This window comes from Cimex lectularius, unplaced genomic scaffold (genome assembly GCF_000648675.2).
Source record: "Cimex lectularius strain Harlan isolate CLEC.00 unplaced genomic scaffold, Clec_2.1 scaffold117, whole genome shotgun sequence".
NCBI classification, from domain to species: domain Eukaryota; kingdom Metazoa; phylum Arthropoda; class Insecta; order Hemiptera; family Cimicidae; genus Cimex; species Cimex lectularius.
In genome coordinates this window covers 468,987-487,375 of record NW_019392706.1, presented here as the reverse complement: position 1 = coordinate 487,375, position 18,389 = coordinate 468,987, and the positions used below count along the sequence as shown (strand labels likewise).

At 36.3% G+C, this 18,389-nt stretch overlaps 2 protein-coding genes across 8 annotated transcripts in view; one reads left to right on the top strand and one right to left on the bottom strand.

Moving 5' to 3' along the window:
- LOC106666628 (DNA-dependent protein kinase catalytic subunit-like) overlaps positions 1–1,650 on the bottom strand; it is a 57,206-nt gene extending 55,556 nt beyond the window's left edge. For all 7 annotated transcript variants that reach the window (XR_002910144.1, XR_002910145.1, XM_014393950.2 and 4 more), the window contains exon 1: positions 1,390–1,650. Coding sequence is in view for 5 of the 7 variants with exons in the window: in XM_014393950.2 (XP_014249436.2) it covers positions 1,390–1,534 (145 nt within the window). In the remaining 2 variants the exon portion in view is untranslated. The remainder of the gene's footprint in view (positions 1–1,389) is intronic.
- Positions 1,651–3,794: 2,144 nt separating this feature from the next.
- LOC106666656 (zinc finger protein-like 1) lies at positions 3,795–18,183 on the top strand. Its single transcript, XM_014393997.2, has 6 exons — positions 3,795–4,090; positions 7,688–7,799; positions 12,842–13,044; positions 13,360–13,513; positions 15,465–15,582; positions 17,853–18,183. The coding sequence occupies exons 1-6, from the start codon at positions 3,989–3,991 to the stop codon at positions 17,992–17,994; spliced, it is 831 nt and encodes a 276-aa protein (XP_014249483.1). The 5' UTR covers positions 3,795–3,988; the 3' UTR covers positions 17,995–18,183.
- Positions 18,184–18,389: the final 206 nt, after the last annotated feature.

Below are 18,389 nucleotides of genomic sequence, written 5' to 3'. Positions count from 1 at the left end.
GTCCTTTCACAGTTATCTGACTACATTTTCCCAAGAGCTGGACATATGTTAGCCATTCCAAGGCAATCTTTGAATTGTAGTTGAGTTAAAAGCCTTCAGTGCTGCTTGACTGATAATATGTATATTTATGTACTTTTGGATCCTATTGTAAATATTTCTTGCTCACAGAGTTTACTTGAATGGATGTCAGCTTGGTAAATTGATAACGTCGGGCCTAGAGGTTTCGTTAGGTCAAAATTTTCTGTCTTTGACTCCTGCCCACACCCCATGTTCCATGTTGGATCCATTTTTATACTATAATAATCGTTTACAAGGTCAAAATTTTGGACTTTAACCCCTGGCCTCATTCATTGTTCCCTTTTAGAACCGTCTGAGTACCTCATAGTCATTATTTGAATATTTCTTGTGCACAGAGTTCTAGTGCATGGATCTCAGCTTGAAAAATTGATAGTTTGGAGCCTAGATGGTTATGCTATGTCATTGTTTCGGTCATAGCTTTGCCCTTATTCATAGTTCCCTTTTGGAGCCATTTTTTGTACCTTTTGGTCCTTTTTTAGTATTTCTTGTGCAAAGAGATTGCACCTTTAGACCTTGCCCTCACTCATTGTTCATTTTTGTTATCATCTGTTTACCTTTTAGACCTTTCTCAAGTATTTCTTAGAGATAGTTCAAGTGAATAATTTGTATTCCAGCAGGACAATGCTACTACCCATACAGCAAAAATGATAAAAGCCTTATTTGCAAATAGAAAAAAATCAAATTTTGTAATGACCTGGTAAGTCTTTGAGATTTTAATATAATTGAAAATTTCTGGGCGACATCTTGTCAGGAGTGTTTATAAAGGCTGAAGCCAAGTTCCAGAAATCGAAAGATATGAAATGCACAAACCAAGAATAACTGGAAGAAAGAATTTTCTAAAGATGTTTGTCGCCTCTACGACCTTCCAAATCGAATGCTAACTGGGCTGGAGAAAGGTGGAGACTGTGCCGGTTATTAGAATTATTTTGTCATTTGTTTTAAACGTTTTTTAAATTTTATTTAATTTTTAAATGTAACGAAAGAAGTTATTTATAATTTTAAAAAAATTAACGAAAACGATAAAGTTTGCCATATACATTTGTCCTGGACCTTATATGATTGAAACTATTAATGCAGAAGGGCAGATCAGCCTGGCAAGAGACTACGTAGAAGTGATATCAATTGATGTATATGGCAAATACAAGAGAACCTAAGATGGACCCTTGTGGAACTCCAGAATTAATACAGCCAATGTCCGATCTTTTGGAGTTGAAATTTACAATATGTGAGCGACTATACAGATATGAAATCAAAAATCTACAAGTGGTAGGGCTGAAATACGTAATGAAACGAAACAACTTCGATTTTTACCTAGCTCCTCTTCGGCCCGGCTGTTGAACAAGTCTTCCGTAATTGCACAGACGGTGTTGACCAGCGGGTTCAGTTTGTTGGCCGGCAAACCATCTGACAGTGCTTTTTTCAGCCCGTTGAGGGCATTCGAGAGCGGCCGGGTCATCTCCAAGAGTCCAAGTTGCCGTCTACAGCGAAGGCCGGCATCAGGTAACAGTACGAAACTACGAATTACGAAACTGTGAGCCGGTGCCCGGTAGTGGTACTGCTCTGTTTACAAACCAGTCCCCTCTCTAGTCCTAGTGAGTAGTGGGTCTTCTTCGTCACAAGTGGCTGGTCGAATCGACCAGGCAAATTTCAATTCCAAAAATTTAAAATCGCAACTAAACAGAACCAGCCATCTTACAAATAATAATAATAAATAAGCCAATGATTAATAAAATGACGCATAACTGAAGATACTAAAATTATCGGCCAAACTGCAAGTTCATCACCACAAAAGAAAAGCTCACAATTTAACCAAAAATTTGGTTTTTCGAGTATTTTTGTTGAAAATTTATTTGTAAATAAATAAACTTTTATTTATTTATCTACAATTACAGGCGAAATAGCCCACTTTAATTAAACAAGAAAATATTACTTTAAAATAATAAAACAAAATATAGATAAACTGTATACATACATAGTAAATTAATTTTTTAAAATTTAAAAACTGCACACAGAATGTAATATAAAATAAAAATACATATTGATTTTATATTTTTTAAAGATAAATCTAACAAGAAACATATTACTGTTTAATGTAATGCCTATTCATTGAATTCTTTGATGGGAAAGTGGAACTGGTAATTAGTCGGAAATTAAACATCGTATAATGGCAACAAATAAAAGGAAAAGGTCTCAGCTTGGAAAATTGACGGTGTAAGCTTTGCTATGTGAAAATTTGTGCCTTTAGCCCCTACTTACACACGTTTTCTTTTGGAACCGTCTGTGTACCTCTGCCATTTTGTTAGTATTTCTTGTGAAATAGAGTTCGATTGAACGGATCTCATTGCCAGTTTGGAAGTTGATTATGTAGGACCAAGAGGCTTCGCTTGGTCAAAATTTTGGCATTTACCCCTTGCCTTCACCCATTGATCTTTTTTTAGAACCATCTGTGCACCTTTGGATACTCTGGCTAGAGGAGGATCTGCAAGACCATACATAGGCCTCGAACCTATTCTTGGGATAACAAAAACAAATATAGAATCCTCCATCGCAGAATGGATGCAAACAAAACAAAAGGAGAAGTGGATAAACTCACATAGTACATAGTAAACTTATGATGAAACAACTCTCACCAAGACTGGCAAAAGCACCGCTACAATTGGAGAGGGCCAAACTCAGAGGAGTGGTAGGACTACTAACCGATCACTGGCATCTGAGAAAACATCCACACAACATGAGTATACACAGCGATGATCCCATTTTCAGATTATGTAATGAGGAGGAGGAAACAGCCACTCATATCATCTTCAAATGCAAAGCAATAGCTCAATGGAGGTTTAACCTAACGTACAGAAAAAACTTAGGGAATCAAATTGCAGCAGCGACAGTCAATGACCTGATACTTCTAAGAAGAAGGATTGAGTCTATTGAATGAACTAAGGAACTAGGAAGGTACAATAAGCCAGAAGGCTGCAGTGCCTGGGGAGTGCAAATCCCGCTTCCTAGTTGCCTTTTTCACCATACCATACCTTTGGATACTACTGTAAGTATTTCTTGTGNATAATTATTTTTTGTTGCAACATCCTCCGACAGACGGTATTAAACCATGTGTAATTTTTTTTCTATCTATCTTGTGCACAGAGTTGTATTGAATAGATCTCAGCTTGGAAAATTGGGACCTAAAGGTTTTCGTAGGTCAAAATTTGGGCCTTTGAATTCTGCCCTTAATCCATGTTTAAATTTTGATTCTTCTACATACCCTAGTAAGGCTTCTCTGGTAATTTCAAGGATTTTATTCTTCCAAACATCCCTTGTTAATGTTTCAGTTTGTAAAACATTTTAGTAACTATCTCATTAATTTTTCTCTTTGTTAGGCTTTTGTGGCCGTAAAAATACTCTCCTTTGTTTTTATGGTGAAATTTCACTGTTTTCTGAATGAGTAAATTTATATTTGTAAAATGTATTTCATTTGTTATTTCCAATGTTGTAACAGCTTAAAATAATTTGGTAGTTTTGTCCACTAGAATCAACGATTTAAAATTATGTAATTCAATTTTGAAAAGGAGGATGTATTTTAGTTTTTATGTTTATATAATCATTATAGTTGGTAAATTTTATCGAAAAAATAGGGTATTTTTAGGCAGAAAAAAATTAAAATTTTCATATTTGGTTGTTGTGACTGTACTGCATCACAGAAGCGTCACCAGGCAGACCGCAGAAGTTGGAAGTTGCCTTCTGCTGCATTGAGCACCAAAGAAGCAGGTTACACACCATATCAGCGTTGATCCGAGCTGTTAACGTTCAGGTTTCGCCGAGCCAGATCCAACGGAGGAGGTAAATGTCAGACTGTTTAACCCTCCCGACTCATTCAATTACGCCTTTATAACGTTTCTAAATTGATTTCTCCAATGAAATGGGGCTGTGCAAGTGTCCGAAGAGGAAAGTCACGACTTTGTTTTGCTTCGAACACGCAGTAAACGTATGCGAACATTGCATCGTCGTCAACCATCCAAAGGTAATATCTTGACTAGCTGATAATTCAATAAGATCGTATATGTTGCCACGTAAGATGTGTATTATCCACCATTACGTTCACACACAAAAAAAAAGAAAAGATATTTTATACATTTTTTTATTTAGATGTCTCATTGGATATAAATTAATAAGTTGTACAATGCCCAGTGGCAGTAATGAATGTAATGAATGTCAAATCATATGTGGCATCATAGCCACCGTTGATCCATCGTACTCATCATTTTTATCTCAACCGAGACTTTAGAAAGAATAATTAATTGATTGGAAGAAGTAACTTAGTCAATTGACTACGAAAATGTAAATGTACTCGTCAGTGTTACTTTTTCTTTAAAGAGTTTAAACCATTGTGTCAACTGTATTAGGGTTGATTTATACAGGCACATAAAGGGAATGTGAAGAGAACGAGTCGAGCCTGTAACGAGTCATTGGAAACTTTGCTTTCTTGCTTTTCAGTGGAAGTGTTTATACAAAGACGAGACACGTGCGATTCCTGGAAGATTCCCATTCAGTTGTCGTCGCCAACGATTCTGCTGAGGTCGTTCAGTACCCGTCAGTGTTCTTTTGAAAGAATTCGTTCGTTTTTTTCAGGTAATCAATGCAAAAATAGATGGACAAACATTAGAGATCATTTTCGAAGATATATGCAAAAGCATAAAACCAAAAGCAGACAGGCTGCTGAAAACAACACCAAAAAATACAAATATGAAGATCAACTGAAGTTTCTCTTGCCCTATTCAAATGACAGAGACACACTAACAAATGTTTCAGTGCAAGAAACATCAGCGCTAACCGAAGAAGTAGAGGCAATGGAAGAAACACCCTCAGAAGAGCCTAGTAATGCTGAAACCAACCAGCCCCAAACCTCATCTGCCGTTGGGAGGATATTCCGAGGTCGCAGCAAAGTGGGAAGATCACAAAACAGTGCCACTTCTCCTGATACACCTTTCAACCCCCACATGTTCCAAACGTCTCGTCTCAGTACTCCCAAAACTGTTTCAATACAAATTCAACATCAACAATCGTAGCAAGTATGAATAACAACAGCCCAGATAGATTTTCACTCCGGTCTTCTTGTCACATTCCAGTTTGTGTTTTGTTTTTCGATGATTTTGTTGAGAAGCAATTCAAATGAGCTGCTCATCCTAAAATATTCAAAAAACTTGCGATCGTGTGGAATTAACTGTTTGAAGATTTTAAATTCGCCGTGCGTTCTGCGGAGTTTCCATGCTGGGTGGACACACCACATTTTCATTCTTTTCTTCGTAGGAGTCCGTTTCTCCTCCAACAAAACTGCTATAGTAGTCAAATCTTCAATCAAAAAATGGAACTGCGACATGCTTGCAACAACGCAACTTGATCACAACTGAACAAAGTGTGGCAATTCACGTCACGGTCACTTTACGTACATGTATAAATACAAGCCCCCAAAAAAACAGACGGCTCGTTCTCTTCACGTTCCCTTCACGTGTCTGTATAAATCAACCTTTATACTTTCCTTGGCAATGCAAAAACCAAGTTTTCTCTTTCCTAATGATTTACACTGGCTTCTACGTTCAGCGTGTCGACATGCCAGAAGGTGATTCATATTTCAACAATTTTGTTGATTTCGTTCAAAGTTATTTGAATAATTTTGTGTTTCTCTGCTCTTTTAGTTGATAATCAATTTATTGCTCCTATGCCAACCAGGCATGTGTCACTGATAAGCCTATAATAAAAATAATAATAATGGTACTTTATTTGTACCATTTCAAATGATAACTTTACAATATAAAGGAATTGCACAAATTAAGCTTTGTGCAGTATTTAATGACCGTTAATTAATGATTATTTAGAGATTGTGAGGTGCGGTTTGGTGTGTTGTAGATTTAGAAAAGCACGTTGGTATGATAAAGAAAATGTTTTTCTAAACCTACATCACACCAGACCACATCTCACGATATCTAAATATTCATTAAGGTATGTTTTGAAAAGAAAAGGCCGGGGATCAAAGTCACAGTGCTGAGGTGGTTGGAACACTGCGGTACAGTTCTGATGATTTTGGGTTGAATCATTTGTAAAGGTGACCCTGTATTAATCAGGCCTATCCTCTTTATAAGAATCTTTATATTGGTACTACTCGCTTCCTGCAAGGGGAAAGGCACTTGACCAAGTTTGACACACTGAACGACCTTTCTCTAAAAGCAGGTGGTTTGCCTTAAAAGGTGTACGTTTGTTAATCCGGTACCTGTCATCAAACAAGTGAGCATAAGCTGTTCTTTTCATTTCTGACTCTCAGAGGGCCTCCGTTTAGTCGTTCTCTTGTTCACAAGAGTGTATCGGATGGCCTGTTGCACTAACGCAACCAACATTCTTTTATTGCATTCTTTGGTATCCCTTTTATAGCATGGGTTTGAATCCCATCTGTGACCCTTTTATCTCAAATTTCCTGAATATAAAAATGGATCCAACAACCTATTCTTCTCATTCCCAAATCTTCAGGTCGGGTGCCTTGCCTACTTTCTTACTCGCTCCTTGTGAGGGGCCAAGGCACATGTCCAAGTGTGACACACTTAGCTACCTTTCTCTATAAACGGGTCACCTGTGCGGGGTTGCCCCAAAACATGTTTGTGTGCAAATCAGGTATGACCTATCCTCAAACTGGTGAGCATGATCCATTCTTTGAATTTGAGACTCAGAGGGCCTCAGTTGTGGTCTTCGTGTATAACAGCTTTTCAAACGGTCTTACACACTGACACTGCCAACATTCTTTTGTTGCTTTCTTTACTGATGGGTTTGAATCCCGTCTGTGACATTTACTTTTTTTTTTTTCAAAATGGAATCTGAGTACTCTACTCTCCTACAACCTACTCTCAAGCTTTATATCGGGTGCCTTGCCTACTCACTCCGGTATTGGCCAAGGCACTGATACACTGAACGACCTTTCTCGTCAAATGGGAAACCTGCACACAGCTTGTCTCAGAAAGTGTTCCCGAGTTAGTTGGGTATGGCCTATCCTCAAATAGGTGTGCACAATCCCTTTTATTTCAGACACTCGTAGGGCCATTGTTCAGTCGTGCTCTTCATATCCTAGAATTCATTGGAGGGTCTGGCTCACTGACGCTGCCAACATTCTTTTATTGCCTTGTTCATGCTCTTAAATGCTTTATTATTTCAACATTTTGCAATATCTTATGTTTTTTATTAGCATGGCTTGGTAAAAGCCATCTGCCAGAAGACAGCCAAAAAGTTTTATTAATAATTTTATTAACAAAGAAAGTCGAAGCATGTTGACAAAAAGAAAATAATATGAAATTTTCAACTAACATATAACCAATTTATATAATGAAAATTCACTTTGATCATTTATGAAGCTTAGTAGGCAAAGAAGCTGAGCTCAAGTCAATGCCCACAGCCTTAGATATTAAAAATGGAACTCAGCCAGCACAGTAAACTCAGGAACAAAATGAAAAACATCCTTTTTACTTTTTCCCCATGAGTTTTACATTTTCCACTGAAATTTGTATGCCTCTCAAGACAAATTATTTGATTTTTATAAAGTGACGCAGAGTAACATAATTTTTTTCTTTTTTTTTTTCAGTGCATAATCCAATCGTACATAAGATGGCTGCATGATAGCGAATACAAACCAAACTGTGGACTTTGTAATGGTCCACTGGAATCAGAAGAATGTGTCAGGCTAATATGTTACCGTATGTAATCAATGTACTTTCATGCCGTTAATTATGCACTCTTGTAGTTCTTAAACCTTCCTCAGAAGGCCACCTTTTTTTCTAGATAGATAGATGTATAAGTCGGGGTGCATATTATACTGCACCCTTTAGGAGCTACTGTATCCCCCATTCTGTGCTTAAAGCACACCAGTAAGTCCTAATTCATCAAGGAACTTGATTAGTAGGCTCGGTTTCAGAGGTTGAATCTCTTCTACGATTACGTTGAATGTCCCAAAACACTTCCTCCTGCGGGCAAGTGTAGCACCACAGTTTTATAGTAGGTGTATTGGTGTCTCCTCTGCTCCTTTGCAGAATCTGCATGTGCCGTGTTGGGTTATGCCAATCTTCTTCATGTGATCCAGTTTTCTTTTCCATGTAAAAGTGACTATAGTTGCTTTATTAAGGTCCTATATATATATCCTATATATCCTACCAGCAGTTTTACACCATTCATCTATGATTTTTAACCCTTCTTGGATTATATTAGAGGGTTTCTTCGAATTTTCCCCTGGTGGTCAGGGCTATATCATCTGCATAGCCCTGACATTTTATCCCTCTGCATTCCAGAGTTTCAAGCAATTCATTAACTGTTAGGATTATGAATTGAATAGCTCCTCCTTATGGGCATCTTTTGGCTGTACTAACTTGTGTAGTATCATTTCTTTGGCTTGTCTCAGCTCTTCTGGTTCTCAACATTTCTCCATTCCATCTAGATGTGGTATGGTCTGTAGGGAGGCCTTCATGGATGCATGGGATGCATTATAAAAGGCTCCTTCAAATTTGGAACGCACAGATTGCTTCCTTTGCTTCCAGTGTATCCTTCAGGTCACTGGTTAACTGGTACAGAGCATTTCTGTGGATCATCCTGCTCTGCATGCATGTTGACTGAAGTGGTTTGTCTATCAACTGTCATTCTTATATGGTTGTCTATCAGCTTATCAAGTGCTTTTAGTAAAATAGACGTTAGGCTAATTGGTCTATAGGATTTGGGTAGTGTAGGGTCTCTTTTCCTAATTTTTGGTATAAACACTACTTTTGCCATATGCCTTGTTTGTGGTATGTAGCTTAATGCTAGGCTGCTATATATGCGCGCCAGAGTTGGAATTATTATTCCTATTCCTTTTTGCAGCAGGATGGGTAGAATCCCATCCATTCCTGGCACTTTACATGGGCTGGAAGAATTGATTGGCCTGAGGATCTTTTTCTCTTTGCATATTTCGGCTGCTTTCTTCCAGTTTTCTTTTATCTGTTATGCACTTAGAAGAAGCATTGCTTTTTGTTTTGCATCTACTGTGTAGCTACAGTGCTAGGGCAGTGTTTATACCTACTCTGTCCTTTGCTAGTGGTTTATGTAGTCTAGCTGCTGTTGATACTGAGGATATTTGCATTACCACAGAATTTGCAAAAGTTTTCATTACTGCAGAATTTGTAAAAGTTTTTTTCTCTTTACCCTGCAGATGGTGGGTAACCTTTTACACTCTCCCCAGTTGCTTGTTATTTTAGCTTAATTGAATGCTTTTCTGGTTTTGATTCTTAGTTTGCCCAGTTCTCTATTCCACCAGGGTGGTTCCTCTTCTTTTGAGTTCCTTCACAGGGCAGCTTGATTTTTATGCATCAACTATAATATTTGTGACTATATTTGTGATATAAATTAACAAATTAATTAATACAATGATATAAATAAAACTATAACTATATTTGTGACTGCAATTTCTAACTCATTGCAGGTTTTTGGTGTTTCCTACACTGCTGCATGGTTCAAGTTGTGTTGTACCAATTCAATGAACCTTGCCCAGTCATTGTTTCAAGGGTTCTTATATTGTATAGGGTCTTTTCTATCTGATTAAATGTCAAACCTTACTATTCTGTGTGTGGTCTGACATTGATTCTTCATGAGAACCCTCCAATGCCTTATGACATTGTGCAGGGTATAGCTGCAAATGTTAATACTTCTTGTCTTGTCACAAAGGTGGGGGATTGACCCAATTAAGAATTCCTAATCTTTCCTTCACCAAAAATTCTAAGTGACTCACTTCGTCTGTTGTTGTTGTGACCTCAGATTTGATGGTATGCATTGGCATCACATCCTACGAGAAGGGGGAGATTTTTCTTGGTGCAGTGGTAAGCCAATCTATGCGGAATCAAGGGATGGTGGTCTTCCTCTCCTGGGAATTATGCCAATGCTATCACTGCCTCTAGTTTTTCCCATCCCTCGTTATCTCTATTTGAATGGAGACTTGCTATCTGGACATGAATTCTACAAGATAGAGATATTTTTTTTTCCTAATTAATATATATGCATGGGGATTTTCTTGTCTGGAATCCCATACAACCTTACTGTCTTTGCAGGACAAACCTTTGATTTATCCCTTCCACTTCCAGGGCTCTTGGATGGGAATTACCCATAGGTGTAGTGCGGTGAACATCCCAGCTGTTACTGCCAAGGCAGCTTTTCCATGGTGGATGTTCACCTGGGACATTCTCATTTTCTCCATGTCATTATTCTTTTGGGGGAGGAGAAGGTCGAGTTAAGAATCGAGTGGGGTCTTGGAACATAATCTCTGACCCTCACTACTGATTTCTTCTCCTTGTTAATTTCCAGTTTGGGAGTTATTTCCTCTTGCCATTCTACAGTTTTGTCATTCTCACAGTCAAGGTCCATCATTCCTGGCCTGAAGTAATTTCTGTCAAACTCTACTTTGGCGATTTCATTGATGAGGGTTTCCCAAATGGGTTAATTCTTGTGTTGTGTGTTACCATAGACTGAACGTCCATTTGAAGGTTTGTCTCCTTTTTAATTACTTTTAGTTTGTGAAGCAGTGATGTCCTGATTCAGGTTTAATTGTTTTTCAGTTTCTTTACTCATAAGAATTTTACATGCAGCAAGGGAACTAAATGGTTTGCTCCGAGTTCCGCCAAGATCTAAGAGCCCTGCATGATGGAGTAAGGCTAATTACTCTCTGAGGTCGCCCGGTATCAGAGAGGCACAATTCAAGACAGTCTATTAAGGCTGCCAATAAGTCATTCAGCTCGGTCTGCATAATACCTTTTATTGGGGTGGATGCTGTTTTCTGTCTAGCTCAAGATTGTGTGGGAGAGGATAGTGGATGCTGATGGGAGGCAGGAATAAAGGGGGTGCGATTGGTAGGACTTAGTTTAGTGAGGAATGGGAGTTTGGGTACCTCACTTTAAAGGGTATAGGACATAGGACATCAGAGCCCCTTTAGCCTACTTGCACTGTGCTATGACATAGATGATCAATTGTGAACCATCCAGTCAGGCCGGCAGCGTGGTACCCTCACCTATTTTCTAGCTAAAATATACAACAATCGTACAGCTTACTTTCCCCTTTCTATGGAAATAATTCATTACCATTCTCATTTTCTTTCTTTGGAGTGAAAAAAGATTTGTATTTTCCCAAGGCGCTAGCTTATCTTGGAAGCTTTTTGTTCAGGCCTGTATAGCTTCGTCTGTCCACCCTTTTTTTTTAAAAATATGTAAGCGTATTAAAGGTTTTGTCCTTTCCAGCTTTAGGATTTATTTCAGTACACACATTGATGGCATCTAACTTCTAAGTAGTGAGAAGTGTCACTGGATACTCATTAGTCCTTAACCGCTCATGGTATACCTATAGTACCAATGTCTTTTATATGATAACGATAGATCTATTAATGCTTCTAAATGACAAGGGTACAAAAATACCATATTTCACCCCACCAACCCTAATAAAGCGACAGACAAATTCATTTGAAATTATTACCTACGATGTTTATAGTACATTCAACCCCAAAAACTTACCCTATAAAGGTTTTAGGTAATATTCCTGACATTTTTGTAATGCATCAATGAAAGTACTTCGTTTAGATCCCTTTGGTCTTTTCCTGAAGGTTCTTCCATTTTATTCCACACTCCGGGTTCGTAGACACTTTTTTCTCTGGATAAATTTTTTATGGATCTACTCTGAGGGACTTTATCGTTACTACTTCTGTTGTTAATCTGTTTTTTAAGTGCCATGTAGTGCTTCTTATAGAACTGGAGAACTGTACCCAATTTTTTCTAGGCAGCTTTACTGTTGTCCTGGTTGAGTCATTCTCGGTTTCTTTTGCTGTCCTCATCAGTTCTTCAGTAGTTGGAGTTCCCATGCCCTGTGTAGCCTTTATGACCTCTGCAGCGTCTGTATGCTCCATTTCTTCTGAAACATCCATAAATCCTGTCTCCTCCAAGCTGTAGTTTTCTTTTTGAGGCACATAGTCTCTTTTCCCACAAGTATTTAGGAGTAGTAAAAGGTCGCCCCTGTCATCCCCCATGAGACAGGAAAAGGCATTATTTAAAACTTGAGGTCTGGAGCTGATATCTGGAGTTTGCTTAGCTGTTCCACCTTAACTTGGGGGGGGGAGATGTTACAGCAGTATATTGAACGTAACAAGGGTATCTAAAAGCACAAAGGAAATTAGTTATGAGAGGTCGAATTGGGTTTTGGAATAACTGTGGGTTGGGATGTCACAGTACCCCTAGCCTGCTTCTCCTTCTGGATTTTGAAAGGTGGAGACAATTTTCCACACTGTCGTATGCTATAGAAGTTTAGTGTTTCCTAGGGATCACTATTAGGAAGTGGAGTTTGTGTTTTGATCCTCTGTCATTCTCACACCTAAACTGCACAAACTTTTTAGTCACATATCCTCCTACATACCTAGTGATGTTGATGATACAGTTCATGCAAGACTTGATTTTTTATTGCTCCCTGAAGTTCCATTCTAAACTTTTGTTTCACCATTTTTTCTTTCAAGCATTAGTTTCTCACATTTCCTGAATTCTCCACATTGTGTTAAACAATGTTAGCTCAGAGACCTACTACCTTATCCCACAGCAGTGAGTGTGTCAGCAGAAATTAAGTTAATATGCAACGTATTTTGTTCTAATTGGTATTTGTAATGTTTGCATCATTATAATAACTTTTTATTTACTTTTTATCATTGAAATTGAATGGAATATTAATGACTTAATTTTTTCCACTTTTACAGATGTTTATCATTGGAGGTGCTTGAACAATAGTGTATATGAACAGATTGGTAAAAGAACGACTGATGACCTACCAGATTTTAAATGTCCAGATTGTAATAAATTAATTCTACCCCAGGACAAGGTGGTATCTCCAGTTGCAGCCGCACTACGAGAAAAATTGCTGACAGTTAATTGGGCAAGATCTGGACTAGGATTACCAGAGGTAATAAAACAAATTGTTCAAGTTTTACCAAAAATCTTGGAAAAGTAAATCCTTTTGTTTGTTGGAATAACTTTAAAATGGGAAAACTATAAAATAATGTTTTTTATCTGTGGTTGCAGTGAAAAGTGGACTAAGTCCAAAATTTTGAATATCATGTTCAGAACATAGTAAAATAACAAAACCAGAGAAAGAGGAAGAGAAATGATTCCCAAAAAGTTTCAATTTTGGACTTAACCCACTTTTCACTTAACCACAGATATAAAAATTATCAATTGCATCATTTAATTAACTAATTGTTTGAATTTTGATGTTCAGATTATGAATGAGGAGGAGTTCAAACCAAATAGTGAACTTCCACTACAGCATTTGAAAAAGAACTCTCCGCCTATGCAGGCATCCAAATTGAGGGATGACGTTGTGCTTCATGTTGATGAAAATATGTTTCCAACATCCCGCCCAGAAGAGACAGGTACCAGTCTATTAAGTTAAACCTTTTATAGTTTGTTTAATTTAAAATTATAATCCTGATATATAGTCAGGGCTAGGAAATAAATATGCAGGTGGTGTTTCAGCTTCAGTCCTGACCCTTAGTTTTTATTTTTCCCTCTCACTATTTAATACTTTCTTTTTTAATCAATTTTATTACATATACCAATGTACTTAAGGTTTTCATTTTCTTTCTACTTATTGAACTCCTTTGGTGTAATATTTGTGAAAATCAAGTAGATAAATTTAAGAACATCACTTACACACAAACTGAATTTTTCGTGTATTATTTGTGCTATGTATTAATTGTTTTATTGCTGTTTGTTGTTAATGTAGTTAAATTGCTGTTTACAAACTTATTAATGTTAGTTATGGTTTACTTTGGTAACCAAAAACATTGATATAAAAAAGAAAGCACATGGATTAAATTGATCAAGATGTCGAAAACTTGAGAAAAAAAATACACATATTAACAAAAGCAAAAATCCATTACATTTGTAAAATCAAACCAAAACTATCTGTTAAAACTGTAATGGAATTGTGAATCTATTAAATATGTTTCATATCTGTGGTTGCAGTCAAAAATTTTGAAAGTTGTTTTAAGTAAAAGTTGAAGAATAACAAAATCACTTCAGAACTGAGACAATCAGAAAAGCATTCATGGAAACTTGTTCCCCCCCAAAAAAAAAGTTTGCCCAAAATTTTGATTTTTGACTTAACCCAATTTTCCCTGCAACCAGTGATATAAAAATTGTCCAAAAATCCATTCCAGTTGATCAGACCTAAAGAATTATCTGTTGTTATTCTTCCAGAAATTAATGTTTATTAACTATCCACATGGGTATGTTTTTGAGCTGGATACATATTTTGTTTGCATGACCATTTTTGTGTCATTCATGTTGCATTACACAGGTACGCGCATGGTTGGGTTAGGTTACGTTAAGTAGGGTTAGAGTTAATGTTAAGGATAGGTTGCAGTAGGTATGGTTAGGGTTAGGGTCCGGTTAGGTTAGGCAGAGTTAGAGTTAGGGACAGGTTAAGTAAGGGCTAGCGTTAGAGTTAGGAACAGTTAGGTTAGGCAGGGCTAGAGTTAGGGATGGTTTACGTTATGTAGGGTAGTAAGTCATGGTCTAAAATTTGGCTCCTTGATTTTCACAAATATTTTACCAAATATTCTATATATAATTGTAAATAGAAAGGAAATGAAATCCTTAAGTACATTGTTATAATATTAATTGAAAAAAGAAAGTATTAAATAGTGAGAGAGAAAAATAAAAACTAAGGGTTGGGACTAGGGCGTTGGTGGCCACAACGGTTAAGGCATTGACACGGTGCTCATTCCTATAAGGTAAAGGTCCTGGGTTCGAATCCAGCAGCCCCTAACCATCCCTGCATTCGAACCCGACATACTTACAAATGGGCTTTTTTTTCAAAAACAGTGTCACCCGAAGGGTTCATATAACCTCATAGTTGAAATACCCCCCATAAAAAGGGAAATAAATAAGAAAATACAAAAATAAAATTAATTAAAAAATATCCATTCTCATCAAACTCACTACTGCCCTTCTGACTTCTTCAACAATTTTGTTCTTTCTTTTTTATTCTTATTTATTTATTTTTATTATTTATTTATTTTATCTTATTTTCTTCCTCTCCCGTGCCTCCAACCTATAGAATTCCCTTCCTCATTCAGTCCGCCAAGCACCATCCTTTCCCACTTTAAGCTCCATCTCTTTGCCTCTTATCTTCACAACTTAGCACCAAAGATTTCTAATTGTCCCATTTCTAATTTAATTTCCATTGTAGAGTATTTTAATTGTATATGCATGTATTTTTGTAAATAAACATCTTTGTATAGTCTTATCAGGCTTGAATCTTTGTAAATATGTCTTCATAATTAATTAGGAAAAACTAAATTATGATTCGTTTTCCAGCTCAGTTTCCCAGGAGGGTTGGCCATGGTTCTTCTAATTCCAAGTTGCTCTTAGTTGAAGAAGATGAAAGTAAATATAGAAGAAGGTATTCAATATTTGCAATTCCCAGGTGGCTAAAGTAAGTAGTTTATTTTTAATGTTTTGTTTAGTATCAAGTTGACAAGTCAGTTAGAAAATCATTACTTTGTGTCTATTAATTTTGTTTTTGTTATTAATGTGTATAATTCAATTGAATTTGTTAAATATTTAATGACAGTTTTACCAGAGTATAAGGAAGTTTTCATTAATTTTTATTATTTGTTGAAAGACATAAAAGAAAGGAATGCATTCCACATCACCGTTTACTTCAAATATTTATAGAATATCATGTTTTTACATCTTAATGTTGGGTTTGGAAGACTTGACTTTACATTTACTTATAGTTTTAGTTTGTTGTTGGTACTGTATGGATCTCAGCTTGGAAAATTGATATTGTGGGGGCCTCAAGGTTTTGCTAGGTCAACATTTTCTGCCTTCAATTCCTACGCCGAAAAGTACTCTTGGTTCAAAACACTAAATTAGCAAGTTAAATTTTTTTTAGGTTTAAATTTGTTCCACACAGCAAACCTATCTTGTCCTCATGTGTCAACCAAGTCCAAAAAGGGGGACCGCGGTAGCCGAGTGGTTAGCATGAGAGACTCTCACGCTGCGGTCGTGGGTTCAATTCCCACCGTCACCTATGGCCCTTTTTTCCCGATAACCCCCAATTTGAACACACAAAGAATTCGTACCATGGCTAATATGCAAGATCATAAGGCCAATAAATTAAAAAAAAAAAGTCCAAAAAGCATTTTCTAACTTTATTTTTTAAACGTTAATACTTTAAATAAACTGCTTTTGGTTTTACTAAGCAACCTTTATTATAAAACCTAAAAGACATTTTATGTGAAACAGCCTGATATCAAATTCTGATGATATACCTAACAAAATTTAATTAATCAATTAGGGTGTCTAGAATATGCTAGAGTCCTGGGTTAGAATCCTGACACAGCCCGTGGCTTTTTAATGGAGAATGGTATAAAAGAAGTATTGTAAAGTTGTTTGACCCTTTGTTAGCGACATCCAATGGGTAATGGACATTAAGCCCTTCTAAGGAATTACTTTACTTATATATCTACTTTGACGTAGTTATTCTTAGAGTATTTTTGTTACTGTATTGTAGATGCTAGTGTTCTTTGTAGCCAATCTTAAAGCCGGGAACACACTCGATGCTATGCCATGCGATGTACCCGATGCTACCCGACGCCTTGCCACGTTTTGGTGGGGTGTGCACATCTATCCGACACAAGCACACGTCGCATACAGTCCACAGCATTTATCACAATAATCACTATCACAGTCGCAACGCATCTTTTGTTCTTAATTCACTATTTTAAGCAAAACCTTGTAATAAATAGTTAGTTAAATTTTATGAGTACAACCATCTAATAAATTGTTTGTTAAACTTAATTGTTTTAAATAAAGTTTCTCCTAACCATCATAATTAAACAATGTTTATAAAAACTTATGCATTTTTGATTTCATTTAATTTGGTTTACATTAAAATAACATGTTGTAATTAATATAACGATAAAATTACATGTACTTAGTTTGAAATAAACTACAAAAAATATGAGTGTCCTGTTCTGATGCTACCCGACATTACAAAATGGTGTAATTTTACGAGCAAAACTATGAAATAAATTGTTAATTAAATTTTATGAGCAAAACCGTGTAATAAATTGTTCCAATTTTAGTATATGTACCGCCGAAGCGAGTACAATAAATTGTTAGTTAAATTCATTATATCAAAAAATCGTATTCCGGTGTTTTGATTAATTTTCTACCAAACCATTAAAATTAATTTTTTAAATAAAAACTAATTAATTTTTAATCACAGTTAATTTGGTTTATATTAAAATAAGTATGTTGTAATTAATATAACGACAATAATACATGTAGTTTGAATAAAAATATGAGTGTCCGGTTCTTTTGTCTTCGACTGTACTCGTTGCGACCTGACGAAAATCTGGACAGTGGGGATCGCAGAGCGTCGGGTAGGTTAGCGTGGCATAGCATCGGGTAAGTGTGTTTCTGGCTTAAGGCATTTCCAGACTTGGAGAAGAGGCAACCTGGAAGTTCAAGGCTGTCAGGCTCTTCCTCAACCTTTACCTTACACTAAAGGAAGTACATTATGATCTGTGACAGGTGTAAGACAGAACACAAGACAAAGTCATTTTGTTTATGCCTATATTAGCTGACTGCTGGTGTGGAACTGCCTTAATATGTTTACTTCACACGCATATTTCCATCGCCCATGTATTTATATCCTTGTTGATTTATTTTTAAACTCATGTTTTAATGTTTCAGGTCAATTGGAAGTAAAGTGTGCAGCTTGAAAAGAAACCCTTGGAAAATAATTACAGTTTTGATCGCCTTGTTCGTTTTATGGCTATTGTTCTCACTTACAGGTTCAAGTTCGCATGAATTAAATGAAACAAATCTAACCTGATTGATGAATATAACAAAATTCCAAACATAAATGTACAATTTTGATTTATTCAGACTGTGTGGCTTTGTGAAAAGCTGATGTAGTCAACCAACATATGAAAATTTTTGTGACAAAATGTTCATAATATAACTTATAATAAATCTAATAGCTCTTGTTTTTATTTTAAAAAATATTAAAAATATATTAATGCATCCACAGACCAAATTATTTACTCCTTCAATATAGTATTTATATCGGTTCAAATTATATTAAACTTATAACTACATTGTTATTAAGTTAAGTGTATATGCAGCTTTATATAAATTATTTTTGAAATTCTTTTCTACATGTAAATGATAGTATATCACCATTGTTGCTTTAATGATGGTCCTTATGCACATGTGATTGTAGGATAA

Excerpts from the sequence above, each read along its gene's own strand:
- LOC106666656 (XM_014393997.2), top strand. The coding sequence starts at position 3,989 with ATGGGGCTGTGCAAGTGTCCGAAGAGGAAAGTCACGACTTTGTTTTGC. Across the intron at positions 13,514-15,464 it reads ATCCCGCCCAGAAGAGACAG|CTCAGTTTCCCAGGAGGGTT; the intron begins GTACCAGTCTAT and ends TTCGTTTTCCAG. Across the intron at positions 15,583-17,852 it reads GCAATTCCCAGGTGGCTAAA|GTCAATTGGAAGTAAAGTGT; the intron begins GTAAGTAGTTTA and ends TTAATGTTTCAG.